The 27,782-nt window shown below is 39.8% G+C and overlaps 1 protein-coding gene across 1 annotated transcript; it reads right to left on the bottom strand.

Moving 5' to 3' along the window:
• Nucleotides 1-2,618: 2,618 nt before the first annotated feature.
• Nucleotides 2,619-14,673, bottom strand: DIO2 (iodothyronine deiodinase 2). The gene is made up of 2 exons (XM_009959927.1): nt 14,452-14,673; nt 2,619-3,236 (listed from the first exon to the last, which is right to left on the bottom strand). Exons 1-2 carry the CDS (start codon nt 14,671-14,673, stop codon nt 2,619-2,621), a joined length of 840 nt encoding a protein of 279 aa, XP_009958229.2.
• Between the last annotated feature and the right edge of the window lie 13,109 nt (nt 14,674-27,782).

Genomic DNA, 27,782 nt, shown 5'->3' with positions numbered 1-27,782 from the left:
ACGTGAATTATTGTTTGGCCTAAGAAACAAACAAAAGGTATGTAAATTTCTATATAGAGTATATAATCACTGACATACAGAAGAAAAATTGGGATCACTCCTGTTTATACTGTTTAAGCATACAAGAGCAATAGAGAATGACAACAAAAAGCAGCCAATTTAAATCTTAAAAAAATAATAATCTGTTTTTATTTGTTTTTCTTTGTTCTTAAACGCGATGCTTTTTGATTTTAGTATCCCACACCTCAAGAAATATTTAGATCTCAAAACTCAGGAGCAGCTTCTCACAGGGATGATGAGATATCAATAAGCACATTAGAGAAGACAAAAATAATAAGGGCTGAAGCTAATGAAAATTCCAGAAGAAATTATTGCACCTTCCCCTGAAACATCTGATACAGTCAGAGGTAGGACACTGGATTAAATAAACCATGTAGTTTGTCTATGTTACTGTTTTTATGATATTAGGTTTAAAAAATTCAGTTATATATCCCACTTAGTCATGAAAATGTATTAACAATCTTCCACACTGAGCAATGAGTTATAGTAACATTAATGAAGGCAGGACAGAATAATTATTATTATTGGTTTTAGACACCACTTATGTGTGCATGCATATGTATATACATACGTATGTTATATACATATATATGCATAAATACATGTATACACACAGAGACACATGCCTTCTGAGAACTGGTGCTCACCAGAAGGTCTGAAGACCATTCTTTACACCTTTCTCTGACACACATTATCAAACTGTCTAAGTGTGTGTGTGTATACGTTTAACAGTGTGTGGAAGAAAATGTGAGAAGGAAGGGAAGTATGAACCTGAATATGGGAGAAATCACTCATGTTACCGTCATTAGTTCAGATCTGTGCTTGAAAACACATTTCCAAATTCCTTGTACATTGGCTAAGTTGACCAACAGCCAAGCAAGAAGAAATACACAATATCAAAGGGACGCTGTGAAAATGAAAATATTTATGGTATGTATTTTCTGCTCTTCCCTGTGTTAGTATTAAACGTCATCATTTTCCTGACAACTGGCAGGATGAGAAATTAACAGAACTAATGGGTTTTTTGCCACTTACCCTGTTTATCTGTTTCATGTTTCTGCCAAAGTTGAGAGAAAACTTGGATAGTTCATCTCCTTATGGGTTTTCATTTATCAGCTCTAATGCGTTAGTTCATTGTAAACTTGCCTTTTCATCAGGCTTGATTAAATCATTTTAGTTTTAGAAAGACCTAAACCTAATGTATATTCTAAGTTGACAGTATCTCTTTAAACATAATTAATAATACCTCAGGCCCATTTGTATGAAAATTCTGCCATCTTTTACTCTTATTCACATTAATTCACACTACTTGTCCTCCCTGTTTCTCTGGGAAGGCTTTTGAGAACACAAGTGAAACAAATAGACTATCACCTCATCTAATAGCAGAACTGCAGCTAATCAATTCTGAGGCTGCGAACAGTTTAACTTCCAGACAAACTAATGTAGCTATAAACTAGTTGCAGGTATCTAAGATAGCAAAAATCAGCATGACTACATTTAACAGGGTAAATGACAGGACAGGTTTCCATTTCAATGAGGTAAAGTTGTGTGTAAGTTCCCCCCATCCCCAAAATAGATCTGTAAGGTCATTGTCTCAAATAAAAATAAAAGAGAGAAATAAGTTATCTTTTAAAAAGCTAAAAATGAAATTACCTTTAAGCCTACTGCTAGACAGAAAGATCAAGGCTGGTAAAGAAACAAAGAGAACCAGAGAATATCAATAAATGTGTGCTGCCAGCTCTGAGAACCGAGGGTTTGTTGGCATCAGCTGAGTTTTGTCTCATGATGCATGCTCTAGATGGTTCTCACCATTTTCTTACAAATAGTCCAGATTTTTTAGTTTTCAAATTGTAATGGGCTTACTTGATCACTTTTGCCTTTTTGGTCCAACTCCATAGATTTTAACATCTTTCTCAGCAGGCACAGGCCCGCATACTGGATACAAATGTATAAATAGAATTACATTAGTTAATATGCTGTGCAGAGGCACCCATGGAGAGTACAAATACCAGCACACAATGTTTCATCTTGAGCTGAGCAGCCAGTCTGCCCGCACGATGCATCGCATGGTGGTTCCTGTAGTCTTAGAACAATGAAATCACTGCAGACGGAGGACGATTGCCACACTCCGCCACATTTCTATGCAAAGCAACTGCAAGGCCCCTGGCTCCTCCCAGGTCGCTTGCATTGGCCACAGGAGAGTAAAGAAGTCTTTCTGCTGAAATGCACGGCATTGCCTTTCCATGGATTGCCTTCCAAGCTTCTGGCTCAACCCAGAGCACTTCATGAGGCCAGTTCCTGGGAGACAGGTCTTATCTCACCACTCTTCCTGCTCTGCTCGCCAGCAACACCTTTTCGCAGAAGCCTCTTCACCTCTTCTGTCCCATAGCGAGCGCAGGATTTTTTTGTACGATACTGTTTCTGTGGAGTTAGTCTTCTATTTTCTTTTCCTAGTTAACGTTCATTTGACCTTGTTATCAAATGTGTTCTCCTGCAATCATCCAAAAGGCCTTATTCAAACCAGCATATGTTTTCTTTTTTTTCCCTTTTACATCACCTTAAAGGGACACATCTGTTGACATAGGTTCTGTAGAGAATGGATTTCATCTTTTGCTGAAGTTTTGTTCCAGCCAAAGCCGAACCTCCTGCAGATTGTAAAAAAAGGGGCCTTTGCCTCCCAGGTAGGCAATTTTTTGTCTCTGTACAATGCATACTCGCTCAAATGAAACCCCGTAGGCCACATTGGCATTGTTGTCCATACAGTCAGCCACCACTTGGCACTGAGGTGGCAAGGAGAAGTGCTCTAGGAGCTGGTGAGCAGCTGCGCATCGGTCTTCTTGATTCCTGTGTTTCTTAACTTCAAATGATGAAGGAGAGATTCCAGGGGCAGCCCAGCCATCTGATGGATGAGCCTCATCGATGTAGACCAACAGAAAGTCAGCCACACCAGAGAACTCCTCCACCAGCTTGCTGAAGGCCGACAGCTGGCTTGTGAACGGTGGTCAGGTAGCTGAACCAAAGTTGACCACAAGTGGCCGCTCGGAGTTGGCAAAATCCAGAAGGTGGCATTTGGTTCCACACTTGCCACTGACACTCTTCCAGCTGCTACTGCTGCCATCACCACCCTTAGCTATGTGGATTACACTGGAGTTTGGGGCTTCTCCTCCCAGTTTGACCTGACAGCAAAACAAATTAAAACACAGCAAGTTAGTGTGACTTGCTTGTCCAGTATCCTTATGACTACTCTCTTCACCAGAGTCACCTCACTATCTGCATGGACACTAGCATGGGTATATAGCAAATCATCAAAAGTAGCAGCTTCAAAAAGTTCATCTAGTCCATCTCCACTCACAGCACAGGGAAATGTGTCATTCCTGACAGGTATACTACTTCATTATTGTTAGGAAATTTGATCTAAGATCTGTCTCGTCCTGTCCATACACACATAGTCGTGGTCCATCCTTATGTATTTGCAGACTTTTACATGCTTTCAGACAGGCTACCCTCCCATTTATTCTAACTTTTCTCTGTGAGCAAAATTTTCTAGACATGATTTTTTTCACAGCCATTCTCTGAGTTTTCTTCACTTGTTTCATGTTTTCCTTGAAAAGCAGAGCTCAAAACTTCAAAAGCATTGTTACTAATTCTCAGAATAATCAAACAATTACTTCATGTATCTCACAGGCTACACCTGCTTATACGTGTTGTTCACTTTTTCTGAAACATCATGACTGTTCTGGAAAAACAGTAGACTTGACCAGGGGTTAGCTAGTGAGAAGTTATAATGCCTACGTCCCTTTTTCTGCCTTTCTAGTTTCTCCCCATCATTTATTTGGATACTTCATCAGTCCAGCCTGAATTTGGTGCTTTGCACTTGGCCCCATTGAACTGCATCCTGCATTTCAAGCCATTTTTCCGGTTCTCCAAAATCATTCTGCATTGTATACCTGATCTTCATAACACACGCAGTGCCTCTCAATTTTGAGAGGTTTACAGATTTCATATGTGTATATTCTCCTGTGTCCTGCAGTCCAAGAATGAAAATACTCAGAGTACCAAACACAAGAGATCTCTGTAGACACCCACTCTAGATCATTCTGTTTTCACAGTAGACCATCCAAGACTGTGCTCACCAAAGGTTTTTCTAACCACTTTGCATTAATTTCATCAGTGATTGAGCAGCAGATTTCCTTTAACTGTGGTGTTTCTCCAGAAGATGACTGGGGGAAAAGCAGCAGGAAGAGGGGAAAGCTTATACGATGGTTGAAGTAGGATGAAGTGAAAACAAACTGTTCTCAGCTCTAACCTCAGATCTAACTAGACCCAATAGGCAATTGTGGAAAAGCCATTTTGCCTGACTGTTTCTATTTCCCTGCCTATAGAAAGAATATAAGCATCTCACAGAAGCATCTGCCAGAATAAGGTGGAGCCTGCATAGGGCTCCAAGATCCTTAGCTGATAACTACTACAGAACCACAAAATATTATTACATAAGACAATTAGCTTTTAATGAGCTCTGCCGCAGCAATTCCTATGTATCTGCCTTTAACATCAAGGTCTAACACAGCAATGCAATTATCATTTTGTATTTCCTTGACTCTTTCTATCTCTCTTTGTCTCATGTCTATTTGATTATGTTCAGAAGTGTTACTTTGAAAGAAACATGCAGGGCCAAATTCTGAAGTCTTTCATATTTTATTTATTTATTTCTCAAACTACACTCTAACTGCAGTCAATAGAAGTTAACACTGCATGAGAACTGTGCAAAAACTGACTAAACAACTCACTTTTTTGTGCACTTCTATTCTACATTACTTTATAGGGTAACCTGGTAACTCAGATACAGTAAGAAGCTGAGTTAACAGCTGAATACTTAACTGATGTGACGGCTGCTGCACACAGATCCAGAGTCAAGTATATTGTAGATATTGGACCTTCCATTTCTCCCTGAGAAACCCGACTACGTTGACTAAATCTACAGTTATCCATGACTCTGCATTATTTCATCAGAATAACAATAGAAGCAAGAGCCTAACCAAAGCAAAGTTTGTAAGACACTGACCTTAAAGCTGCCAGACTTCACAGCTACATGAGAAGGTCTCACAGCATGCTGGCACACAATATAAACATCATTTTTGACTATTTTCTATGGTGCAAACTGAGACATAACCTTGCCTCCATTCACTCAGGGATCAGTAAGGAAGAGAGCCACAGAAAGAAAAACTGCCTGAGACCCACAAATCTCTCCAGGCCAAGCATGTGGTGATCACACCACCAGGAGCAAGGGATGTGCAGCTGCACCATGGGCAAGGCAAGCAAGTGATGCCTCAGGAAAGCATAGCCCTTGTGGCTCACCTCCCCATAAACCTGCATCTGCAGCATTGCTATCTGCTAGAGCTCTGGTAACAGTTAAAAAAAAAAAAAAAAAAAAAAAAGCCTTGTGCTCATTTGCCTTTGAAAGCAAGTTTAAGACCTGCTGTGTGAGTGTGCTGTCCATTGAACTCAAGGAAGGAAAAGAGCTGTATCCTAGGTTTTGAGAAGAAAGGATCCATCTGGTGAGAGGCAGGCTCAGAGACTCAGGCTGTAGCATTTAAGAAGTAGCATTAAGTATCTTGCAGAGTTGAAGAAGCGTCACCTACACCTCAGCAGATAGCAGGCATGCTTCTCTGCAGCTATTGAACATCTAATTTCTCTCTGCCATTCTGTTCAGTAAGATAGGCAAAGCAGGAGTGAGTAAGGTAAAAAAGGGCCAGACTTGAGCAAAAAACAACACAGGTCAAGGTCATGTGGCAGCCATATAATCATCTTGAGGGCTGCATTCAATCCATAAGCCAGCTAGACAACTCAACATTTTGTGATAAATTGGTTACTACCAAAAAAGGTATGTACCAAAAAAGAGCACATATCAAGAAACACAACATCTACACGTCTGCAGAAACACTAGATCCCTCTTTACCTAGAAAGCTTAACTGTTCTTGCACCACGAAGCAAATGCTTTTTAAGAGCTAGCTTGCCCAAAATGTGCCTTTTGGGCAAAGCCTGACATGTATCTGTGCTGCACCCACTCCCAGGATGAATAATGGGCCTCAGTATTTAGGAGTATGCGCTCATCCAGTCAAAGAAAAAAAAGTGGTAACACGTGATTTATCGCATAAACCACAATTAAGCAACACAGAATTTCTGCTACTTGCTGGCACTCCTCAGAGAAGAAAAATAAAGGTAAAAAGGATAGAAGCAACTAAAGCTCAGCGACGCATAGAGCTGCTCAGGAGACAAAAAACATCTGAGCAGCTGTTTCCCCTCACTCTTCTGGTTTTCTTTTAACGAAACTATCATGACTGAAAATACTCTAACCAACACTCTTGAACGAGGAAACCACAGTCTGCTTCTTAATCATATTTAGGCAGAAAGAGAGTCAACGTATTGTAAGCTACTCATTACCAACTCTTCACTCAGGTCTACCAAACGCTTCTTTTCCCAGGCAAGTTTGCAAACCGTGAAGGACCAGACTAACAAAACAACCCGCATTGAACAGCAGCTTAGCGTACTATTTAACGTTGATACCAAGGGTGGCGATGTATTTCACCGTTCTCTAACAATGCAAGTTTGCATCCTGTTTTTCATACTCCTTACTGACCAAAAAACAGATGGGATTTAGGAAATAAAGTGCAAATATGCCCTACATCACCTTATAGCAGTTTCTCTTCATTTTCCACAACCATAAAGTAAGTCTCATGGCCGCAGGTTACCTATCATTTTAATTTTTGTTTCTAGGAGTGCTTGTGTTGGGATTTTTCCCCTTAATGAGACATCCTTGCCAAGCAGGCATTCACGAGGCATTTTCTGCTCTTCTAGAGGAGTAATTAGGTCGGTGCCTTGTTCCATGCCAGTGTCAGGCACTCCAAAAAGCAGCCCTGCCCAGTCGTTAATGTTTAAACATAAGCAGCGGCATCTCCACTAATTGGTCTTGATGAAGCGCTGACGTTCCCAAAGGGACTCTTTATTTCACCAGGCTCGGGAACCGATTGACACAGGATGACAATATCATCCTTGCTGATCATCTGCATTGTAGGCCTTGGCTGTCGTCTTTGTTGTTATTTATTGAAAGAAAAAATAGCTCTTGGAAAAGAAAATCAATGCAATGAGAAAACAAACAAAAACCCCCATGTATTCAGCCAAACCGCTTTTGAAATCTTACACAAAGGCAGGCAAAATATAAATTCTGAGAAACAAACTAGCAGAATTCCCCTCACACGCAATCCAGCATTTCTATAATCACGTACTTATGTGCGTGAATATTTGGGCACTCAGCGCCAGCCTTCTGGCTGAGGTGGCAACTGGGCAAGCCAGGCACCCCCTCCCATGCAGCCGGCATGGGACATGCAAGGCAGGCCAACCAAACCTGAGAGCCAGCCCGGCCATCAGCAAGAGCAAGCACCAGCCTGACATCAAAGCAGTGACTTTCATCATTTGCCCGAATTTTGTGTTTGCTTGACAGTCTTGGTACTGCATCTCCTTCTCTGCACACAGAGTGAAAAGGGAACAAGGTTGCTGATCCTTTAGCATGCAGGCTGCAAAATGAAGGAGACTTAGGACCGGGAAAGAAAGCCCTATTCATAAACTACATGCTAGAAATAGCACATACTGCTAACTTTGTTGTACATTCTCCATGAGGACTAGGAAAAGCCCCACAGACAAAACATCACCTCCTCCTCTACCTTTTATTTTTTCTCATTTTGCTTTTATCAGCTTTAACACAACCCTCCTGGGATCCTGTGCACTGGATTACAGCTTTCATTCCCTGCATGAGGGATTTTCAAACAGTTTGGCAGACTCATCAGGCTATGTCAACTCCCTAAAGAAAATAGGTGTTGCCAGACAATTAGTAGTCTGTGATATTAGCCATTTAAATATGGACATGCTGGGTTCAGGACTGGAGTCCAGCAATTGGTAATGAACTGCATCCCTGGAGCTTTTTGCTCCTTTTCAAATTCTCTGCTTTGATTTGATTTGATCCCATTCAGCTAAATATAGCCTCTGGACAGCCCAATATTTCTCAGTGCTTCATCCAAATCGTAATCAGACCCTGGCTGGAGAATTATACAAATTATTATTTTTGTTTTCTTTATTTACATGACCCAGAGTTGTGAGTGGATAAAAATTACAGGAGGCCTTTGTCTAGAGTAGCATACAGCAGTGGGAGCTCTTCATTTGTCATGGAGAGGCAGCAGCTTGCTTTAAGACAGTTGATTACTCAAATTGGAGAGCACAGACTGGAACTGACTCAAGTTCTCCCAGAGTCCAGAGTCTTTTATTTAGGATCAGATGTATGAAGCTGAAGGAGGGAAGTGTGAGACAAATTAAAAGGGCACAGTCCAGATAAAAATAACTAGTCAAATGCTCTTCATTTATTTAAAAACTGCCAGTCCCACAAATGAGCATGCATGGCAGAGGGAAAGCATAAAGGAGCCTTTTGCCTTGCACTCTTATAAAAGAAAATGGATAATTTTAGTTCCTCTGATCTGGGAGCCTACAGCAAGCTTCTTAAGGGCTTATGTTTCCATCAAGATGGGAGCACACCCTACGACATCGTGGCCTCTGGGCCACTGGCTGCCCTTGTGGACTACCTACAGGTGACAGAGGCCTTCACCAGTCTTTGTTAGTCAGCACCTGGAGGACATTTGAAGTTAATTTGCATGATCTATTTTTTTACTCAGCTTTAGCACTATATCAATACACAGTGGTAGTTTTGTTGGAGAGGCAGAGCTGGGGCGCAAGAAGTGGGTACAATCCTTTTCCTGGGTGGTGCCTGTTAGTTAATTTTCTGTGTCTACCACAGTCAAAGGGGGTTTTCACAAGGGTTTGACAAAAAGGCAAGCAGTCCTTTCAGTCAGTATTTTGTACATAAGGGTGAAAATGGAAGACTGTAAAGAGGTCATGTGGAAGAAGTAAAGTTAGATCCACAAAATGAAAGGGGTAGGATGAGACCCCACATGGGATAGGAGTCGTCATATTCCTTTTCCTACCCTTTGTCTGTCTTGCGTGTTTGAACTGTAAGCTCCATGGGACAAACTGCTCTTCTTGTTTAGGACACTGTCTAGTACAATGGGTCCCTGGTCTACATTGGTCCTCAGACACTACTATAACAAACATGAGTATATATTAATAATAATGAAAATGACAAACCCAAATCCTGCTGAATTTTTGTTCCAAACACTGCAGGAAAGGTTTTAATTTGTTTTGTTTTTCTCACTTCTTTCAAGATCGTTTTCATTTGCAAATGTCAGTGAAAACAATTCTGCTAAGGCTGAACTTTGTCAAACCAATAAAATATTTTTAACACCACACAATGTCTAGTTCTAAACCCTGAAACTACACAACATGCTGTCTTTCACAAATTCCCTTTATCCCTATCAAATGCAGGGAGAGACACTTCCTTACCTTGCCAGACATAATAAACGCAAATAAAAAGTATAGAAGTTATGTCTTTGTTCCTACCTTTAAAAGACTTCCCTAAAAGTAAGAGTTACTAGACAGCCAAACAGCAGGTAAAGGATCACGCCGTTACATTACTTTCACATATAGCTTTGTGATAATGCTGTGCAGCATGCACTTAACATGACAGTTTTCAGGCTGTCCTGCTTTGCATACTGATTTATTTTAGGAATAAATGATGTGGCTATCAGGCAGGCAGAAGTAGCCAAAGGTAATTGAATTGTGCTTCCCTGAAATCTTAGGAAAATCCCACTGTGTGTTTACTGAACCAGTCTACTTGCTGCTCCATCCAGAGCTGGGACTATGTTGTGAAGTTGGGATCCTGTGCCAACCATTCCCTCTGTGCTGGGTCTGTCATGCCAGAGCTTGCTACTGGCCCATTCTAAAGACAGTAAAAAGCTGTACAAGGACATACACACACCCATCACCATCCATTGCTTCAGATACCAGCATCCTTCTGAGGCCTGTAATGTATATTTACACACATGTGGGTATACGCACACTTGCATGCTATCTCCATAGGTGCACCATGGCATTCCCAAGCATTTGGCTGCTTCAGAGAGATGCCATAAAGGTCTTCTGCCTAGCTACCCTGCACTGGAGAAGAGGAAGGATTTTCTCTAGGATGACCTGACGGCTCTCTACTGGAAAACAAGAACAGTAGCTCTGCATTGCTGAAACACAAAGCTCATACCTGGCACTGAAAATGCTCCCAGCATGAGGCCTCACCACTGGGCACTGCTAATAGGTGCAATGTTTTTTGTACCCATTTTAAAAGCATTTTAAGGTAACAATTTCTCACCTTCAGAAACTTAGAAAGCGGATTCATCCCAGTACTAAATAAAGTATAAATAAAGTATAGAACCTAGCAGGTAAAAAAAGCTTTTAAAAGAAAATACAAATTATTTTTTTTCCAAAATTTCTCTAGCTTTTTCTCTGGATTTCTTAAATAAATGTGACACATTCAGTATACATGCTATGGGCATTTGTATAGATGGGCTATATAAATTACACAGAGGGCCCACTAACACCCTCCCAAAAATCTCTTCTGTTTTCTCCTGTCTTATCAGTAGGTGTGGTTGCATTCATATCTATACATACATATACCTACATATATATATGTGTGTATACACATACCAAGAAACGAGAGAGGACTGACACCTGAAAGAGCAGATTATGTATGCCTCTGTGTGTATTTTTGCATTTATACATATATATAGACAAATACACACACATCTGTGTATCCGTATACGTATAAACACATATGAAAGTGTAAATACCTACACACACATACATACAGGATTTGCTCTTCAGGAGTCAATCCACTCATTTCTGCGGATAAACAAAACACAACAGTAAATTAGAAAAACAATATTTAAATAAAATAGTTGCACTCTTTCAATTATATAAAGTTAATTAACTTGACTACTAGCCCTATTTATTGCTGCAATGACAATTAACCTGGTCCTAAAGACTTTTTTGTTGTAATATAAGACATGCTTGCCTCTCAAAAAAGAATAGAAGGAGGATGTTCTATAAATCACAAAGCTGGTGCACTGTAGACAATATCAATGTTGAGTGTGACAGGTACTGAACTCAGAGCTAAGGAAGTAAAAAGAAATATATTAACAATTGATAAAATTTACATAAGGAAATAAAAATAAACAAAAGATCAATCATTTTTATTCCAGTGGGACTGTAAAATGGGGAGAAAACAAGTCATATAGAATGTTCCAATAAAAAAGAATACTGGATGTAATCTATACACAATACAACAAACTCAGCATTGCTTCCCCACTTAAAAATCTTCAACTGTTGCGAGGTGATCTTGCTCAGGAAATAATTGCCCTAACCAAAAATACATATGCAATAATACTTAATAACAACAAAAAGCAGAACAAAAGGAAGTTGAAATTTGGGTAAGATATTCAAAAGTTTTTCTAGAAAGGAAAATGCATACGAATAGCTATTTTAAAATATATTCTTAACTATTCCAAGATCATCTCTTGTACACACTAGCCTTGAAACAAAATCTGGGACAGTCTGTGTGCTTCCAAGGCAGAGCTCCTTTCTTGTAATTTATAATTTACTTTAATCCAGAATCTAGTATCTGCTCACAGAGTAGATTCTGGGACAGAGCTTTTCTGGAATGCCATCTGGTACATTTTTCTGTGAATAGAAATTTTACATCAAGTACTTTTGTGAAAAATGTTATGAAGAGTTCTGTGTAACTGACACAAAACATGGTAAAACCAAGCATAGTTACTGCTTTAATCCAGTCTTCTGCTCACTGGCAGCCTAGCTTTGGTTTATCTCAGACATCTGCAATTCTGCTATTCTACCTGAAAAAACGGTGATTATCTCATAAATACTCCTCAATGGAATAAGCTTAAAGCACCTGCTTAAATACTTTGCCAACGCCTGGCTTCAGCTAGCAAATTGGAGCAATAAGCAATCACAGTTATGATATCGACTGCATTTTACCATGCTGTTTAGTACCCTGAATCCATAATATTTTCATTTCCTACCTTTACTAACTGGCTAGGATTAAAATATCACAACTGGACAGTCCTATTCAGGATTTAGAAAAAGATAATTTAAAGAAAAAGATGCTTTGCAGGACAGTCTTTAATATATTTCACTCTTCCTCATCTTTTTAAACATGCCACAAAGCAGGGTATATTTCAAATTTTTCCAACTCTACCAGTAAGATTTCCAGCTCAAACTTCTTCTTCGTTTTCCTTACAGAAGCAGCAGAAGATTCTCCTCTATCGGGGAGGCGATGACTCTTCTCCTAGTAGTGCTCTGTAGTTTATTGTGTCACCTCCATAATTTGATTTCTACACTTACCTACCTTTCTGTGACAATCAAAGGTCTCCAACTATCTTCTGTCCTTAGGGCCCATAATTCTATTGAGGAAAACAGAGTCTTTCCATGAATTTTTTTTCAATTAGTTTTGTCTTAAGGACAGCTGGCATGAATGGATTTTTTTGCCCTTTTTGGAACAAGGTGCTAAAATTTTGTTTTGTTTATGCACATTTTTCTGCTGAGTTTATTGGGGCCCAGAATTGATTCTAGGGACCTTAAAGTCTGACTGGCCTAAACAATGTGGTCGTTTAATGGTGATAAGAGAGAGTTTTTAATTGCCAAAGTTCAAGGTATGAGTTTCATTGCCAACACCAAAACCAGCAAAGAGTCATCCTCTCTGTAGCTTCCATAGTTGACATCAACAGTACCGAGAAAAAGGCAAAGTATGACTTTGGAAAGTACAGAAAGGAATGCAACATCTTTCTTTTAAATCACTTTGTGTTATTTAAGCAAAATGGGATTGAAAATATCTCACAGCTATCTCACCCTGGGCCACATACAGTTTGCAAACGCGGGAAGTGGAAACTTGGCTGTTTCAGAGCTGTGCTACCAACTACCACTGGAGCCTTGACCAAGTCATGTGTTAACTGTCCTGCCTTGCCTTGTCTGTAAAATGGGAACAATTGTGTTCACCGGCCCATTTAACAAGGCCACTTTAAAATTTACTTACTTAATGCCTGTGAAGAGACTAAAAACAGAAACCAGAAGGGCTAAGAGAATAGTGAGCTTCATTCAGCCTTACTTTATTTGGGTAGCCAGCTGGCTGATTCCTAGGGTGGCAGTAAGAGGTTGACCCATTTGGCAAAAGCTAATGTTATTTATATTTGTCTTACACTGAAAATTAATGTCCCTGTGGCTTGGGTTTCAGGCTAAGCAGCTTGTATTCCATATCACAAAGCCAGCAAACACCAACACCACCAGCTCTTCACATCTCTAGGTAAGAGCAAATACAAAAGCCATTGCTGGGGAGTGAAAGGGGACTGGGGGGAAGGCGATACAAAAAGAATACTTCAGAAGATACAGAGCTGTCATTTAGATAGGACTCCCATGACCTCATGATATCATATGGGGTATGTTAAATTAGACGGTCGAAATAAGACAACACATTAACAGACTAAGCACTGTTTTGGAAGCCACAGAGCTCTGAATCCAGTTCTACTTACTAAATGGGTGGCCTGTGCAAGAAATTTCATCTTTTTGGGTCCACCTTTTCAATTTATAAAACGGAACTACAACTACACCTTATGAGACGTGGGCAGTACCACTGGGAAATGTTTGTACAAAACTTAAGGGGGGGGGGAGGGGCGGGGGGAGAGGTACATTGCATAACTGCGATTGGCTACATTAACTTAAATCACCAGGCAGCTGTCCCTCAGCTACTCAAGTTCATTTTTAATCTCTGACATTTCCCTCTGTCACTGCTTTCATGGAGAAAAAAGGCTTACTGTTTCACTCCATGCCCAGGTTTTACTATTACTTGGATGCTTCCTCCAATATAAAAAATCAATGTATGAATAACAGAAAATACCAGTGTAATGACAAAGGTTCATTTCTATCTTTTACTCTAATTACACAACTCTATCTATCTATGGAGAGCTCTATCTGAAGATGCAGTTTTCGTACGATCCCTGAGGAGCTCAGATGGCAAACAATTAAACAGCTGTGAAAACATGTAGATTATTTTACAAGTATTATAGGAAGATCTCGAAAAACTTTATAATAAACATGAAGATTATTATTCGTACTGGTGGGGAAACTGAGGCACAGCTAAACTAAGTGACACGGACATGGCTACACAAAGTTAGTGGCAGAGCAGAGACAGCAGCTCCTGAACCTCGTGAGCCCTTAGCCGCGACCTAAAAGTACTGCTCCTTTCAGCTCATACCTCTCCCATCAAACTTAACTTCAAACAGGAGACAGCCTGCACCGCACAGAGTCATTCCCTTCCCTTCTCCGTTGACAACAGGGATGTTCATCACAGCTTGCCCCCCAACACACACTCTGCCATCCCCTTCCCCGTGCACCCACCTGCTTGTAGGCGTCCAGGAGGAAGCTGTTCCAGACGCAGCGCAGCCCCTCCGAGGTCAGCATCCTCCGCCACTCACCGCGCCCAGACTTAGACCGGCTCAGAAATAGCACCATGTGCTTCAGGAGGATCACAGAGTCATACAGCGCAAGGAAGAGGCAATTGGAGAAAAAGACCGGCAAGATCTGAAGCGTGATCAGCAAATCCACACTTAGCAGACCCATCTTCCTTGCTCCTTCTCTTCAACCGGATGCCTTCAGCTCCCTTTTTTGCTCTGTACCCTCATTTAAAAAAGTAAAGTAAAAAGCATTTCAAAAGCCTCTTTACCTCTCTTTCAGCCGCTCTCTTTAAAATGAGCGGAGATAGTTAAACATGAGCAGGCTGGTCAAAACCATAACTGCACGATACTCATTCAACTCGGAGCTGCTTGTTTTTCAGAAACTAAGATGTTAACAAAAATTCTTCCCTTAACCAGGAGACCTGATTTTGTTGAAGAGAGAGGCAGCTGTGTTTCCAGTTCCCTGCAGTTACAAAATTTAAGCTGACACTGTTAATTGTTAACTTTCCTGCACTATCCCATTGTTTCTCAGCTATTTAAGCACTGAACAGACCTCTCATTTCTGTGTCAGTAAAGCTAGCTACCAGGTGCAACAATACTTTTTTAAAAAAGGTTTATGTACATAAACTTTCTGTTCCTCCCTTCCTTCCTCCCTCCCTCTCTCTCTCTCACTCTCACCCTCCCCCACCCCACCCCCCACCCCCCCGCCTCTCTGTATTCCTGCCTTCCTCCTCTCGCCCTCTCTGTTGCTATCTGCCTATGGTGCAAAGTGCTTTCCCCTCTGGAGTCCTAGCTTGCTTCCCTGAAGCCTTTTATACATTCCCTAGCTAATTGCTGCAATAGAGAAATGAAACCCTAATCTTAGTAAAGATCTTGACGTCAATGTAAAAGAGGGCTTTACTTTGGCCAGGACTGCAGTGAATAGAAAAATGAAATTCTCAAAACTTCTTTTTTTTTTTTTTTTTTTTTTTTAAGAGAGAGGAGAAAAAAAGAGAGACAGACAGCAAGGGTGGAACTTTGCTTTGCTTTGAAAAGGAAAAGGAAAAAAAAACAATATGCTTCTGACTGCCCTTATGAAATGCTTTCAAATTTTGGAAAAAGTATTTTCATATGACATGGAAGGTGACACAGCAACGCAGGCTTCTGTTGTCGATATTTTTTTTTCCTCATGGCTGTTTTTTTCCTTTGCCCTTTTGTCTTTTTCAGGAAGGTGTGTGAGTTGATGCATCCCCAAGAAAGGGCACATTTCTGTACATTTTCCTCCCACCTCCATGAAGTACAACATGCATAGTGTTTAAATATCTTCTGTTGTCGTCTTGGTATTTAATGAAACATAAGTAAACACCCAGCACTGAACTTCATCTACTGATGTGTAAGAGAAGAAGATAAGAAAGAAAAAAAGAAAAAAAAAAAGGTTTTAAAAGGATTTTGGGGTTTTTAAGGTAAAGTTCCCTGCTTAAAAATAATATGGCACGGTCTTAAATGCTGTTAATCAACTGAGCTTCATGGACTTTAACAGTCCCCTATGATAACTATTTATATCCACTAGTCTAATAAGGATAACTAACTTTTGGTTAAAAGCTTGTAAAAAAAAAAAAAAAAACAACAGAAAGAAAGGAGTTTCCTCTGGCAGAGCCTTGAGTGCTTTAACAACCACAAGCATCCCCTGCAGCCCCATGCTGAAGGTTTGCTTTGTTCATTTAAGCTTCTCTTTGTTTCACCTTTTTAGTCCGAAATTTAGTCCTCTTTCCACAGGATTTTTTTCTTTTTGGTACAGTAGACACATTTTGGGTTTTGGGGTTTTCTGTTCTGGTCTTCTTTTTTTTTTTTTTTTTTTTTTTGGTAGCATGTTTCTAACTTCCTTAGGTAAATATTTCAGGTATTTCATGTTGCCGACATCCATAATTTTGGGTTTGAGTGGATGTCTTCCCTATGTGATTACGTATTCTCTCCTCACCAGATACATTTCATTCCCAGAGATGCCAGCATGATATCTAACCTCTGTCAACTCACATCCTTGATGAGTAGCACAAGCTTCCTTCATTAATATATCTTAGTCTTCATCAGTCATCACTACCCTTTCACTACTAGCAACTGCAGAAGGTAAACACAATCAATCTTCCCTACTCTGGGGTCTTTCATTTTTAGATACTGTATTATCACTTGGGCTGTCAGTAATCTAGGATGTATACTTCTAGGAAGGCCACCCCATACCTTGTCTTGAGCTCACCAAAGAAAGGTTTGTTTAGGTGGCATAATATCAGGCATTTGCAAAAGATACCACCCAGACAGGATATCTTCCAGCAAATGTTTACTCAAAGAAATAACTTGAAAAGGTTACACACATTAAACCAGTGACCTTCTGCATTACTAGCATAAATAAAAAAAGGGAACTGAGTTTCTTTTTCAAACTATAACAATTTTTAAGTCAAAATGTTGGTGATGACAGTGTTCTGTTGCCACAGAAAGGACTGCAGCCTCACAGATCTGTCTTTATTACTAAAACTTGCAAAAACACGTTATAAGCAGATATTTATATATCCCCACACATGGATGAGTCAGAGTGCTCATGTCATGTGAGCGCAACACAGGAACAAGGGTCTGCAGAGCTGCTAAACGAGCTTACTCTCTGACCTCAGGCAAGCATATGTAATCATTTGATCACAAACACCCTTAAACCTAGATTACTCTGTAGGTCCACCACTAAAACACACATGATTGTGTCTGGGAAGGTCCCCTTTATTTTGGAAAGGTTTGTTGAAAGGCAGGCCTGGAGATTGTTGACGACGATGCCAGATGAATCATCAGCCATTGTTTCTGAGAACACTCTGCAAACAGCTCTGAGGACAGTCCAGCTCAGGCTCTTCCTGTTCCCCGGAGGTAAAGTCAGGCAAGAACCTACGCTGGGAACACAATGTATTCTGGGTTCCTGTGAAACAACTGCCCTTACCCACAGCGTGCTTCATGGGCGAAGAGGTTGTTTGTAAGACAGCTGGAGACCAAATGCCTATGGAGCTTTGAAGTGCATTGGAAGCTGAGCAGGAAGCCCATGGAGCACATGGTGTGAGATGGTATTTCATATTTACTATGTCACCTTCCTTGCCTATAAAGCAGACTGTGTGTATGGAATTAAACAGAACTACCTCTGATTGTGTGATTGAGAGCTTCAGTCAAGAGATGCTGATAACTACCTAATCCAATCATAAAGACAAAAATCTTTTGACTAAATAAAAATGTAAAAAGACAGTTTTTGCCATTGCTGTCTTCAGAAGCAGTGTGTCCCTGCAGGGCACAAGCACCACTTCTCAGCTTGACAGAGTACAGCAACAAAGAAGGAAAGTGTAATTTCTGCTGCTTTTTGATACCACTTCTCTCCTTCTTGGCTGAAACAATTCATCCCTGTATTTATTTCTCTCAGACGTCAAAAATAGAAAGGAAACCACTATTTGCATCCTTTGTGAAAGATGGGTATCTGCAGCATAATCTCAGTGTTGAAGCCCACAGTGTCTGGTTATTTACCTGCAGACCTTCATGAAGCAAGGAGGAAAGGCTAGATCTTTCAGACCTCAAGGCATTAAGAGAGCCTTTACGCTCTTGAATGAAAACTGGGTGAATCTGATACATGAGGAAGAATTAGGCAGGGTTGAAGATATGCATGAAAGAACTGAGATAAGGTTCAGTTAAAGCTCATTTTAGTTACCTGCTCTGCCATACCTTCCTATATAATTTGGGCACAGCCCTACAATGTACCTCAGTTCTCCATCAGCAAAAGAAAATAAAAGTCCTCCCATAATCTAAGGAGCAGTCAGATTCAGTAATGGGAAATTAAACATATCATCCATAATTTGTCAAGGTGGAATGAGCAAAGCCAACAGCATTAAAGCATTCACTGTTACTAGACCTTGCATGTGGCTAAAGTCAACAGTATCGGTATAGATGTTCATATTCTGTAATGTTTATAGAAATCAGTGCCATCAAAACCTTATCCATGCATAGCTTCATGTTTCTTCCCAGTTTCAACCACAGTAGCATGAAGATTAGGACATGGGCAGCTAGTAAGTTTGTTTACTGCAGGTCTCTTGATAACTCTGCCTACACAGAGGAAATTTGAGGTGGAGTTACTACTGCTCATGCCACTTTCTCTGATCTCATTTCATAGTGGATCTGTACCAGCTTTCTACATGTCAGATACAGCCTTCACTTAGTTGTGTAGATCTTTACTTATTTGTGGCTGAACTACCTGTGTAAGCCGCCACAGCACTTAATTGCACTGTATCTAGGTACCTAAATGCAAGACCCTAGAGGCCAAACAAGCAGACTGATTGATATTTTGGTTCCTCAGCCTTATTTTCTCAGTCTAAGCAAGGCTAGTTTGAATGCAGTTACTCTTTGCAACACAGCTGGGAAAGGGTACCTCACAGTGACAGGCAAGCAAGGCTGCTCCTCTGGTCCTAGGTCCTACCCCCAGGAGGTTCATAGGAGAGATCATCCCAAAGGATTCAGCACAACCTGTGTGCCTGCCTTGTTGCTTCTCACTGCTTTCACTGCCAAAACCGGAGAATGAAGCTTTTTGTTTGAGCGTTAGTTAACGTGTCCATGAGCTTATCCCTGGAGAATTGCGCAGCTGCAGAGTGATATGGCTAGAGATGGGGAGGAGAAAGTTTAGCTTAGCTTTGCCTCCCTGGCCCTGGGCAAAATTTATTTATTACAGCCAAACAAGAATTTGTACCTCTCATAAAACTGCATTTTTTCCTCTTTGCCAAAAGACAAAAATCTCCCCTTTCTCTCAGCAACAATTCCCTCACTTAAAATGCCATGGAGCATTGACTGACTGCTATTTCCACTTTTTGATTAGGATCAGCAGTATATTTTCTTAAAGAAATAGTATCGTCAATGAAAAATAAAATTTTTCAGGCGAGTCTCAGTGATACCTGCATGGATTACCCACAGTGTGGATTCACCAGGCCCTGCCTTCCTCCATCACTCCTGGCCACAGCACCATGTCTGAATGGAGCAACCTTCGTCCCGCTGGCACCCAGCCCCATTCTTCCTGCTTAAAGATGCCTCTGTTCTCTACAGGAATCCACTTACCAGCCTTTCAAAGGTGAGTGCACTAAATATATCCTTACTGCCTAATTTATTTACCTTTTGTATCAGCCTTGGTTTTGTTTTATTTGGGTTATTTTACCATGCCATTATGCTGCATAATTGAGAATTGATTATCCTGTGAAACTGGCAGCTGTGAGAGGTGCTGATTTAATAGCCCAGAAGACCTGATTCCCCAAGTTAAGCTGCAGTGAAGTTGAGTACAGGTAGTGAGAATGCAAACTGCCCACAGGAGCAGCCCTCCACGGCAATTTGGAGGGGATTCTCTGGAGAAGGAAAAGGAAGCCAGCCTCAGCTGCCCACTCAGTTCACAAGGCAGCACTACAATTAGAGGTAATTTCATGCAGTAGATGCCAAACTAAGAGTATTCAAATGATCTAAGGAAGAAAAAGGCCATTAATTGGGACACCTGGATAGGGAAAGAACAGAATACCCTAAGAGATCGCAAGTTATGCCTAGATTCTGGGGATATCTGAGGCTGCCTTATAGTCAAGCTGCAGTGGTTCACAAAGATCGAAGAGCATGAGGAGGACTGGGACTGCTGATGTCTCTGCAAAACCTGTTCTGTAGACTTCAAAGCTGTCAGTCTGGCACCTTCTAAGAGCCTGCATTCATTGTATGACAGCAAGGTGAAATAATTGAGTCGTGGGTGTGGGTGTGTAATAATGACAAATTTGAGGCTAGAAGAATTCCCCACATCCCTTGGCTAATGATACTCAAATTTCTATGCAAAACAAAAATAATCTCCCTGTTTCAATAAACTACAGTGAACAAACCTGAAGCTAAAACACACCTGGCTGAGTCAGACTTAATTTTGGAATGAAACAAAACACCCTACCCACCCTAAAAGATAAGGTAGTTTCTCTTAAGAAAAACAGGAAAGATGATCTATAAATAAGGACAATCAGAAGACTTTGTCAGAAGAAAAATCAGTCAGCTCAAATACTCTGAATAATTCACAAGAATAGGAAAAAAAAGACTTAAATGTGTTGAACATGAGAAAAGAACAACTTCATTTGCTTGTAGATTCTGTAGATTAGCTCTCCCAAACTCCCAAGAGAAGCTTGGACTAAAATTTAAAGTCTTCCACTCATATAACTGTCCAGGTGAAGGACACATATATGGGAGTCTCATATAGCTGTCAATAATTTATTATGTTAATGTGTTAATGTATTCCTACCCATCTAAAACATGAGAGAGATGGTGGGTGGGTGAGTAAAATTTTAATAGTATCTCTGTAGGGGTTTCCAAGTAAGTTGGCTCAATAGAAAAGCTCTCCAGACCAAGCTTTCCCAGCTGAGAAGGCACCTTTTTTTTTTTTCACAGCAAACCACTGACATTTTTCTTCGGTGTATCCCTGTGGAGAGCTCCTAACCCAGTGTGTTTCAGGGGAATTAAATGAGGTGTGTGTCCTTGTTATTCTTGTCACATGTTTGTACATGAATTTCAGTTGCTGATGATAGCTATACATGACCCAAGCTGTCAATCTCCCTCCTTCACATCCTGACACATTTTAAAGTTCCACCTTCTGTGGATAATTTTATGCGCAGGAGCGGAGGCAGAAATACCATAATAAAGGTTCTTATATTTCTAGTTAAGTCAGAAACAGAAATTGCCAAGAATACTGTTTCCTTGAACTTTAATCCTATTCTCCAACATTTTCTTCCCAAACCAAGACAATGAGATAGTTCAGATCTTATGTGGATCGAGAACTTAGGTTTCAAGTCTTAAAAAGATATCATGCTAGAAGAAAAAAAAGCAGTCACAGTACCTACATATAGAAGGTATAATATAAAACTTGATGTGCTTTGCCCCAAATATCCAATCTGGAGCACTGGAACACAAAAAAATTAAACAATTACAGTGACAGTAAGTTATGCAGCAGTTTGCCTTTCTGAGTGGAGGGCTTCTTCTTAAGAGGAACCTCTTAAATGTATGAGATTAGAAACTGTATGCTCTAAGTATTAATCAAAGTCTAGGAAGGGATGAGTGCTGAAGTGGAAGCCATTAGCAATCTATTATTTTATCATCATCCTGCTCACATTTGATATTAAAGCAGTACTGCACTCCCCATCTTTTTTTTTCAGCTTAATGTACCAGCAACAGTTAACAAAAAATGATGTTTGAAAATCATATAAACAAGCTGTCTTATTCTCAGATTGACCTGGTCTACACTGTAAGTGTAAGAAACTTTCATATACTCCTTAATGCCATTGCCAATCTGAAGTCAATATCAACAACCTGTCTCCTAGGTTTCTTAATCTATAAATCATATCCTTTAATCCTGTTACACATTTAGCATCTTACAAACCGACATCCTAGCGCACTTACACACTATTCTGTTCATTTCAATCCTTCTCCATCTTGCTAGGCAAGAATGTGGCCAAATGATCATCCCAGCTGACAATTACGAGCAGTTTCACCAGGGCTTCATTCTCAGTGGTAGCTCATCTAAATACCATTCACACTCAGTCTCAGGTCAGACAATTTTGGTTTTCTTTCAGTAGGATCAAATTTCCAACCTAACCTTGCTTCTTGTAGTTTTGTCACTCTATTATCATAATTTGTATGTCATTTATAAATTATGACTTTGCAGCCAAAATATTAATCTTTTCACCCTTGGGAACATGGAAAATACCTAGGCCTTCTTAGCTGAGGCAGTAAGGAGTTCATGGGCAGTTTACTTTCCTAAGTAAGGACAGAGAGCTTCTTATATCAAAGACTGAAAGCCAAGGCTTCTTTTTTCATTACAATATTTTCAATATTCATGACAGAAACTACAGATCTTTGAACAAAACCGTATTGTAATGGTCCAAAACTCCTTGTAAACAACTTGGTTTTATACATTTACTTTCAGGCCATTTAAAGACTGGCATTTCTTTAATTAACTCCTTCAGTTTCCCAGATTCTTTATTAAAAACTGTTGAAAGTTCATGGGACACATGCACAATATTACTCAAAGTCTGCCTTAGCCCCAGGGTTCTAGCTTTTTCCTAAACTGCTCAGAACATCTGCTCATGCTCTTTTTTTTTTTTAACAGTATTTCCTTCAGTTTTAAAAATTGTCCATTTGCTACATTAGAAAAAGTTAGTTCTATCATCCTAAAACAATCTAAATGATAATGCAAGAAGTGTCCACTGTGTTTCCTATAGTGGGATGTAAAATATGCATAAATTTATGTGCTTTTATATCCCCCATGAGGGTATTTTCCAGACTTCTGGCAACACATGGAGAATTCAGTTACCTCTCCAGAAAAATACCCTACTCTTTTCAATAATGTTTTGTTTTTACATGGAAAACATCATCCCATACATTTCTGAGCTGTGTTTCCACAGATAATAGGGATGCTAGACAGGACACTAGCTCAATAATGTGAGCAGTAGAAAGTACTCAAGAACTGTGTACTGTTAGAAATAAGAATACTTTTTGTCTTCTATTCTGCTGACACTGACTTCAGGCTTAATAAGAGTGCAGCTTTATTGAACCTTCTGGTTTGATTCTGGTGAGATTTAACTTCTCCATTCCCATTTTGGGGTGGTTTTTTAATTAATTTTAATCCCATTACCCCATTTTGTTTAGAAACTATTTAGGCCTGGGAAGCCTTGTAAAAGTGTGTTCTTTCAGTCTTCAGTTTCTAGGTGGTCAGAATTGTTCAACACTTGTACAATCCCATGGCTTGTTCCCTCTGTCTCCTACTGTAGTTCTCCACATTAGGGTCATGATTCATGCTCATTTCTTTATAGTCTGTGCATTACAGTGGTAAAGGTGATGTTTAGGTTAAATAACCAATTATGCTAAGCCTTGTATTAGTATAGCCTTGAAGGGCTTCAATTTAAATGGAAAAGATTGAAGGGAAAAAACAGAGAAAGGGATAAAGTCCTAGAGAAATTCAGAAATTTGCACAGTCACAAGCCAGGACTTGAATTCCAGGGTCCTGTAATTCTTTTATTTCAAAAGATCTATCTACCCCTTTTATCAAGGTGGAGAATCGTTCCATCTAGAAATAAACAGAAAATAGCAGGTTTGATTCTCAGGTCTTTATTCACTTGTGCTGCCATGACCAATCCTGGCTAATGACAGAGGGTGAAGTAAAGATCTTGATGATTTAATGATAGAGTACACCAGAAAAGCAAGTTTATGAAATGGGGCAATTCAAGGAACAGAACTTAAAAAAATTTTTTTCAAAACTTTGTCTTAAAGAGAAATTTAACAAATTTAGAATTTTACAGGGTTGAGGGTTTTTGCTTTTTATCCCCTTACCACTTCCGTTGTTCCAAGTACATTTTGCTGGTTACAAGAAAAGAATTTCCAAGCAGCTAGCCTCCTCTTGGGAAAGGTAAAGTCATTATGGATGATGAAAGCTTCTCGTTCCAAGGTTCAGCATGACACACCATTTCAATAACTGCAGTAAGCATGTACCCAAGAACCTAAGTCTTCATTTTCACCTAAGAATATCTGAAGAGGCATTTGAAAGGAGGTGTAGTGATTCAGAAAGATAAATACAATTCCCTTTATATCAGAAGAATCCTGGTGGTGGTGGAAATAAGAGTTTTAAACGGAACGGTAGATCAAGAGTCAACAAACCCTGTCCCCTCCCCAGTCAGCAGGCAACTCACTGTGTGCATTTAAATAAGCCGCTGAAAACCTCTGCCATGGGTTTCCTATATATCTATTTTTACCTAAAGTTGTATCACACACAGGTTTTTATGAAAGATAAGTGAGCTTTTTAAAGTCCTTTTTACATCTTCAGAGGAAAGATGTTGTATAAGTGTCAGATATTACTACCAGCAGCAATTAGAATAATACAGCAGAGACACAAATTAATGCCATTCACCTGTAAGGTTTAATTCTATCTTGTGCTGTTTTCTGGGAGTTATCTAGGCAGTAACCTGGTACTCCCTTACACTCAAAGTACCAAGAACGTTACCAAGATTTTATGATTTTATGTTACTTTCTTTATGAAGTCTCATTGCAGGTCAGTAAAGGGCCCTCATCTTCACTGTGTACAGATAGGATTAGCACTATTCATCTAAGAAATAAAAACATAGACTATATCCAGTCTGTTGCCATATATTTCTTTTAAAAACTCCAAGAAAGTATTCTTCTGGTCGTTCAAGATAACTAAGAGCTAGACAAGCGTTATTATAGCCTGCATAACACTATGCAGCATTTACTTTAGAGATATACACAATATCATCTGATCCCACTTCTATTAATTCAAAGTATTTGCTTATAGTAAAATTAGATTTTTACATCAAACCATTGAGAGAGTATGTGAATAAGGTATATGTACGCTCACAAAAAAAAAAAAAAAGATAGTTTTATTGAGATATTTAGTGGTATACTTTTATATTTACTACTATACCTATTCAAGGGGAAATTTGGCAGAGCATCTGTTTTAGGACCCTAGCAAGGTTCTGATTTCACAAGTGTCATGGTTCAGGCCCAGCCAGCAGCTAAGCACCACGCGGCCCCTCACTTTCTCCTCCCACCCCTGTGGAGTGGGGAGGAGAATCGGAAGAAAAAGTTAAAACCTTGTGGGCTGAGATAAGGACAGTTTAATAGGACAACACAAAGAGAGAAGAAGTAACAACAATAATACTAATAAAAGAATTTATAAAGTGAGTGATGTACAATGCAGTTTCTCACTGCCCAGAACCCAATTCTCAGCCTCTTCCCCAGCCCAGATACCTCCTCCCCCCAGCCCAGCTCCACCAGTTATACACTGAGCATCACTTCATATGGTAGCAAATATCCCTTGGCTAGTTTGGATCAGCTGTGCTGGCTGTGCCTCCTCCCAGCTTCTTGTGAAAATTAACTCCATCCCAGCTGAACCCAGGACAACAAGAAAGAAGTTAAAGTTGTACCTCTTCCCAACAAAATCAGATCATTTTACTAAAACCCCCTCAAAATGCCTTCCAAAATACTGAAGCATGCACATACCTAACTTTAAACAAGAATTTTCAGTCCAGCACAGAAACTTCAAAAGCATGGATTTTCAAATGTAACTGGCATCTTGCACTTGTACAGAAACCAATTTATTATGACAGCATTTGATGAAATGTCCTATCCTTGAAACGTGTATGCACTGGCATAAAGCAAGTGCCTTGTAGGAAGGACCTTCCACTTCTGATTTTCCACTGTCATCACTGAAACCAGTACCAGTTAGGTGTATAGTTAGCATTTTCCAAGGGTATATCCATTTACATGCATGGTGTGCATCAATGTTGGCGACTGTAAAAAGAACAGAGCAATGACAAATCATTTTCATGTGTCCATGCTTGCAAATAGGAGCATCATGATCAAGTTTAACATGGCAACTCAGTGTTAGTTCAGTGTACAGTTTCTTAAAGTGTAGCTACAATTGGTCTCTGCATTGGTTCAGTTAGTGCTTTTACAATATGGTCACTGCTGTAATCAGCAGCAGTAGTAATTTGCCATGATTTAAAAAAAAAAAAAGTCAAAGCGTTTTCTAATGTTAATTTTCCTTGAGAACTAAGGAGCTTAACAGCAGCTAAGTCGCAGCTAGTTTTAAGTAAAAATAATAATGAGTTGAATAATAACAACACCACTTAGCACTTACGTAGCTCTGTGTACTTCCAAAGTGCTGTACAAATGCTAAATAATTCATTTTAATTAAAAAAAGCCTTGAAAAGATTAAAGGACCCTTGAAATCAGTGAGAAGTGTTGCTCATAACCTCAACAAGAGAAAGATCTGTCCCCAAATACCTTTATGTTTGAAAATTAAGAAACTAACACTAACCTAAGCTTAGGGAAAAGTGATGCTTAACCACATGGAATAAGCCTTTGGAAATCAGTGAAGCTACTTGCACAAATAGAAGCTGTAAGATCAAACCTGAAATCAGATGTCACAGCTTTTTCCTTTTTTTCCTCTTTCTTCTAGAGATTTCAGCATTTCCACATACCAGGCAAAAAGTCCCACTAACTTCACCAGGAGCAGTCCCTTAGCAATTTTTATGTGCTTTCTAAGAAGGTGTTTGTCTTTCCTGAATTGCTCTGTTTCACGTCAGCTGTAGTGCTCATAGCTATAAAACAAAGCAGCTTTTTTTTTTTTTTTTGGAAAACCACACCTTACTATTTCTAAGAACAGGGCTTGTTCTCTGCGCTCCTGCCATCTGCCATCAAGAGAAATGCTGCACTTCCTATCAGAGACTTCCCTTTTGTTCCTCGTAAGAAGGGGGTTACCAGTAAAAGGGTAGAACACTGCACCAACTGACTTTCACAGCCTCATCTTACTTGTGCTTTTTACATTCCTCTAGGGTGACAGTTGCATACCAGCTGCTATTCTCCCTGTTATACTGGCCAAAATGTCAGAGCTGCATGCAGCAAGCAAGCAAGAGTATGCTTCAGCTTCTTCTAAAGGCCATACCATCTGATGTACAAATTTCCATACTCTTTCCCTGTACAACTTTCCATCCTTCCCTCTTCTGACTCACTTTTCCCTTTCATAACAGATCTACATGGACTTGGGATGCATCTCTCAATCTTGCTTTTCATTTTCAAGCATACTAAATTCTAATCCACACAGCATTAAACTCTCAAAGGCAGTTTTTCTAGTGTGAAACCAATTTTGAACCTAACTGATCCATGCAGTGCTGTCACAAGCCTAGCCAGCCACTGCTGTGTCTGAGAAGCAGGAAAAGATCCCTCTGGCTATTGAACTCCATCACTCCATCGATCTTCCTAACTATTTTCAGCAATCTGTTCCAAAGATATTTTAACTAAATTTATATAAAACATCCTTTCTGTTTTTTTTAGAGGTATATTAGTTTCTTCATATTATGCTCTCAGAGGTCACTGGTGATACACAGATCTCTGGGAGTCTATTATATCTACAGCAGGCATTCTCTAAGTGTGCAAGAGCAGTGAAGTCTTGATTTCTGGTCAGCAGATTTTATGAAAATGAACAAGGAATTACCGCTTGCGTCTAGGACCTTATAAATTTGTATATGGAAAAGGTAGGACAGTGTACCACTTTGATGTGTAATGTTCCCCTTTGGAGGAGGTGATACAGGAGAAAACAGCGGGGGCTAAATTAAAGGTGGCAGCACGTATAAAACTAGAGGAATAGTATACCAAAAATAATCATCAATTGTGGATTACTTTTGGAAGCCAAGATACGCTATTTGTGAGGTTGGGCAAAATTGG

Source organism: Leptosomus discolor, chromosome 3, assembly GCF_034619465.1.
Source record: "Leptosomus discolor isolate bLepDis1 chromosome 3, bLepDis1.hap2, whole genome shotgun sequence".
Classification (NCBI taxonomy): domain Eukaryota; kingdom Metazoa; phylum Chordata; class Aves; order Leptosomiformes; family Leptosomidae; genus Leptosomus; species Leptosomus discolor.
Note: the sequence above shows the minus strand (reverse complement) of the source record. Positions and strands in the feature narration are given on the sequence as shown.